At 38.5% G+C, this 3,566-nt stretch overlaps 1 protein-coding gene across 1 annotated transcript; it reads right to left on the bottom strand.

Annotated features, from left to right (window-relative positions):
* Positions 1-1,825: 1,825 nt before the first annotated feature.
* Positions 1,826-3,566, bottom strand: LOC145731881 (uncharacterized). The gene is made up of 3 exons (XM_081983876.1): positions 3,188-3,566; positions 2,956-3,130; positions 1,826-2,206 (listed from the first exon to the last, which is right to left on the bottom strand). Exons 1-3 carry the CDS (start codon positions 3,345-3,347, stop codon positions 2,068-2,070), a joined length of 474 nt encoding a protein of 157 aa, XP_081840002.1. The 5' UTR covers positions 3,348-3,566; the 3' UTR covers positions 1,826-2,067.

The raw sequence follows: 3,566 nt of genomic DNA, 5'->3' as shown, positions 1-3,566 counted from the left end.
TAGATTGCTCAATGGAGCTCAATGAACAAGTTCCAAACCGTTTATTAATTTTTGTTGACATCGAGTTTGACATTTTTTGGTTATAAAAAGTCAAAAAAATGCGCATGGACAACAATTAGTGTACTAGCAATAGGCTCTACAACAATGCAGTCGTTATAGATACGTACAGTGCAATTATCGAAATGCAATTATCACTTTAGAATGCAATTATCGGGGGTAATTGCACAAGTGCATAAAAATTACCGATAATTTTGCATGAAAACTTGTTATCTCTTAACTGCATGAGTTTATTGTCATATTTTTTTGGCGAAAGAGCCCGACACCGAAGGTGGAGTATTCAATGTAATTCCATATAATACAAACTTGTGTGGTCCCTTATTAACGGTCCAATTATAACAATTTCTAAAAAGTTATTTTCCCGAGCAATTAAAAATCGGCAGATTGGTCACGTTTACACACGAACGTCTTTGGCTAGTAGAAACGGTGCCGTCAAATTAAAACCGAATCATCATCATATCCAAACTGTAACGGTACCAAAATTAACGATGACGATAAAAAGGCAATATTTCATTAAAAGAATTTTCGACCATAAAGTTCCCGAATAACAGCGACGTTTACGGTCAAATATAAAAATATAGCTCTATTTGTCAACGTTTCTCATGAATATCTTATGATCGAGAGATATGTCGAATGTATTAGAGAACCTAAACTTTTACACGGCTCTAGCTTGTCAATATTCCCAACAAAGATATGCCATGTTAAGGGGTAGCTCAGATGGAAGAAAACTCAGAATTTTACAGGTAACCCACTTTATTTAAGAAATTGAGACAACAATTACAATGTTCTTACCCCCCGATTGCCAAGACGGCCTAGATCATGACGGTTTTGGGGAATAGAAATTATTCGCCTTCTTCAAGAGAACGTGCAGTTTGATCGAAAGTTTGTTGTTTGTATGCTCCGATCGAATCATTGGACCTTTCTTTTTGAAGATGTCAGGGGCATTAATGGAGAACGATATCGAAGAATGATACGTGAATTTCTGCTACCACAGTTGGAAGAACTTGGCTCAGAAAACTTCTGGTTTCAGCAGGATGGCGCTACATGCCATACAGCTCGTGAAACAGTCGCTCATTTTAGAGACCGCCTCATTCCCCTGATTTGACGGCACCAGAATTTTCCTATGGGGATATTAGGATTTTGCCGCACCCTATATTACATACTTTTTCCTATCCTATTGCAAGCGTTGAAGTCATTATATTAAGTCAATAACCTCACGTCAATTAAAATTTCATAACTACAAAAAAACCTTTAAGATTACAATATAATGACAACCTACCCCCCAAAGGAATCATTAAAACAGCCCTAGATAAGTATCAAAGCCGACACGTGCCGTTTGAATTAAAGGAATGCAACCTGTGGCAGATGTTTCCCGCTAGGGCCGTACTAAGGGGCAGATTTGCATAATTAGGTCAGAATTAGCATTCCTTCCCTATAGAATAGTAATCAAAATGCTAATGCAAGCCAAAGTGCATCCGACCGCATCATTTTTCCCTCAGTTTCCTTTTACGCGTGCCGGATAAGATAAGAAGGTGTTTTATTACTCGGTACCTGTCTGGTACTTAGTGGGTACTTTGTCGTTGAAAATATGTTAGTTATAAACTGCTGGAATTTAAGCAACCGATGTCCGACGAAGAATGTGCTAGTAGGAGCGATTAGCATTTTTTTATTGCTAGAATACGAAACCGTCAGGTTTAATTTAAGGTCTGAGGCCCCGCAGCCTCCGCGCATAAATAACAATAGCGTTATACGCAGACAGGAACAAAAACACGCGCCTTCGATTTTTTATTTACAAAAATAAATCACAATTACCCGCATTTGCATAAGTAAATAATGTGCGAAGTTGTGCGGAACAACAACAGCGGCGTAGGCGCCTACTTAACATACCACTTCTTCATACTTATCATCACTACCGCCACTAACACTTATTTGGAATTCGGACTAGATAAGGACAGAGAATTTTCTCACAACTGTGCGAAAAACACACTTTACCGCACGCTTGTCATTTCACTATCGGTGCAAAGTTAAAAGTTCTTTTAGGGCTACGATGTAGGTTTGAGCCATTTGGAGCGTCTCAAATTTGCTCAGTTTATGTTCAGCGTCCAGGCTTGGAACCACTTCACGCAGTCTGTCAAATGCTTGATTTAACCTGAAAATTATACTTAATTATAGTATAACTGGCTTATTTTTACCAGATTAGCTGTGAGGAACACAGGGTGGTTCAATAAAAGTGCAAATATTTATTGATCCTTTGTGAACCGGTTTCGATCCTCACCAGCACTCAAATTCGTCAGATCAAGGCCGATCCAACACCCAATACATTAATTATTAGTTATTTTGACTGTTTTAGACTGTTTTAAGGCACTAGTGCTTTAAAATAGCGTCTTAAAGCACTAGGTACTGGTACTGTTAAAAGTAATCAAATAACTAATTGCTATTTGGCTTTTCTCTCATCATTTTGTTCCATGACACTTTCTTCATTCATTTATGCGACGAAGTATATTCACAAAAAGCTTTTAAATTGGATGACAGCCTTCAAAGAAATTGATTTTTGAGGGCAACAATGATTGTTATGGAACTGGTTTGACTGTTTGCAGAAAACAAAAATTCTCAAATATAAAGAATCATTTTTAATGCTTTTGGGGAAAAAATATTGTATGGTATTCGTGTTAAAAGTGAAAATGCACTTTTAACACTCATATCATAAATAGCTATTTGGAGCTCCATGAAGAGGATTTTTGAACAGATGTGACATGAAACTGTTTTCTTTGGAGCACATATCTCAAAATACTGTAAACTGTCAAATACCAGGCTATAAAAGTAAAAAAACTTGCTCAAAAGCAATACAGTTCTAAACTTTAAAGACAGATTAACCCCACCAAAAAAAGAAACACTTACCCGTTCATTCTCCTTCTTTCTCTAGCATTGGCAGCCAGCCTTCTTCTTTTCATCACATTAGGTGAGGCCGGTCTCTCCCTCACTGACTTTTTTCTCTTCTTCCCCGTTTGCGTCTTCTTCTCATCATTAGAGTCATCGACTTCGTCCCGTTTCAAGGTGAAGAAATTAAAGCTTCCTGCCCACCCACAATTACACTGTATAGCTGAGCCTGCTTACTCAAACTTAAACTTACCGTAGCTGGATAGTTGTTGCTCACCAGAAAACGAAGAAGAAGACAAATACGAGTCGTAGGTGTTGCTGTCGTAGAATTCAGTTTGCATTCCCATAGCGTCTTCCACTTTAATAAATCCGGGTTGATGATGGTGGTCATAGTAGAAAGGGTGCTGGTCCATTTTCAAACTAGTTTTACACCATGACACAAGTGGTACGCGGCACCAAAAAGAGTTAAAACGATGTTATAGGAAGTAGATCGTGCGATGACCTAAGCGGAAATGAAGAAGCCCAAGGGGGTAGGGATGGGACTGACCTGCCTTTTTGGTCGCGTGCCACCGCTTAGAGGTGGTTGCACACCCTGTTAAACAGGGCTGGACTATTGGTATTTACGTATTAAA

Source organism: Ips typographus, linkage group LG7 (genome assembly GCF_016097725.1).
Source record: "Ips typographus isolate SLU linkage group LG7, UJ_Ityp_2.0, whole genome shotgun sequence".
Classification (NCBI taxonomy): domain Eukaryota; kingdom Metazoa; phylum Arthropoda; class Insecta; order Coleoptera; family Curculionidae; genus Ips; species Ips typographus.
The sequence above is the reverse complement of the archived record's forward strand: the minus strand, read 5'-3'. Positions and strand labels throughout refer to the sequence as shown.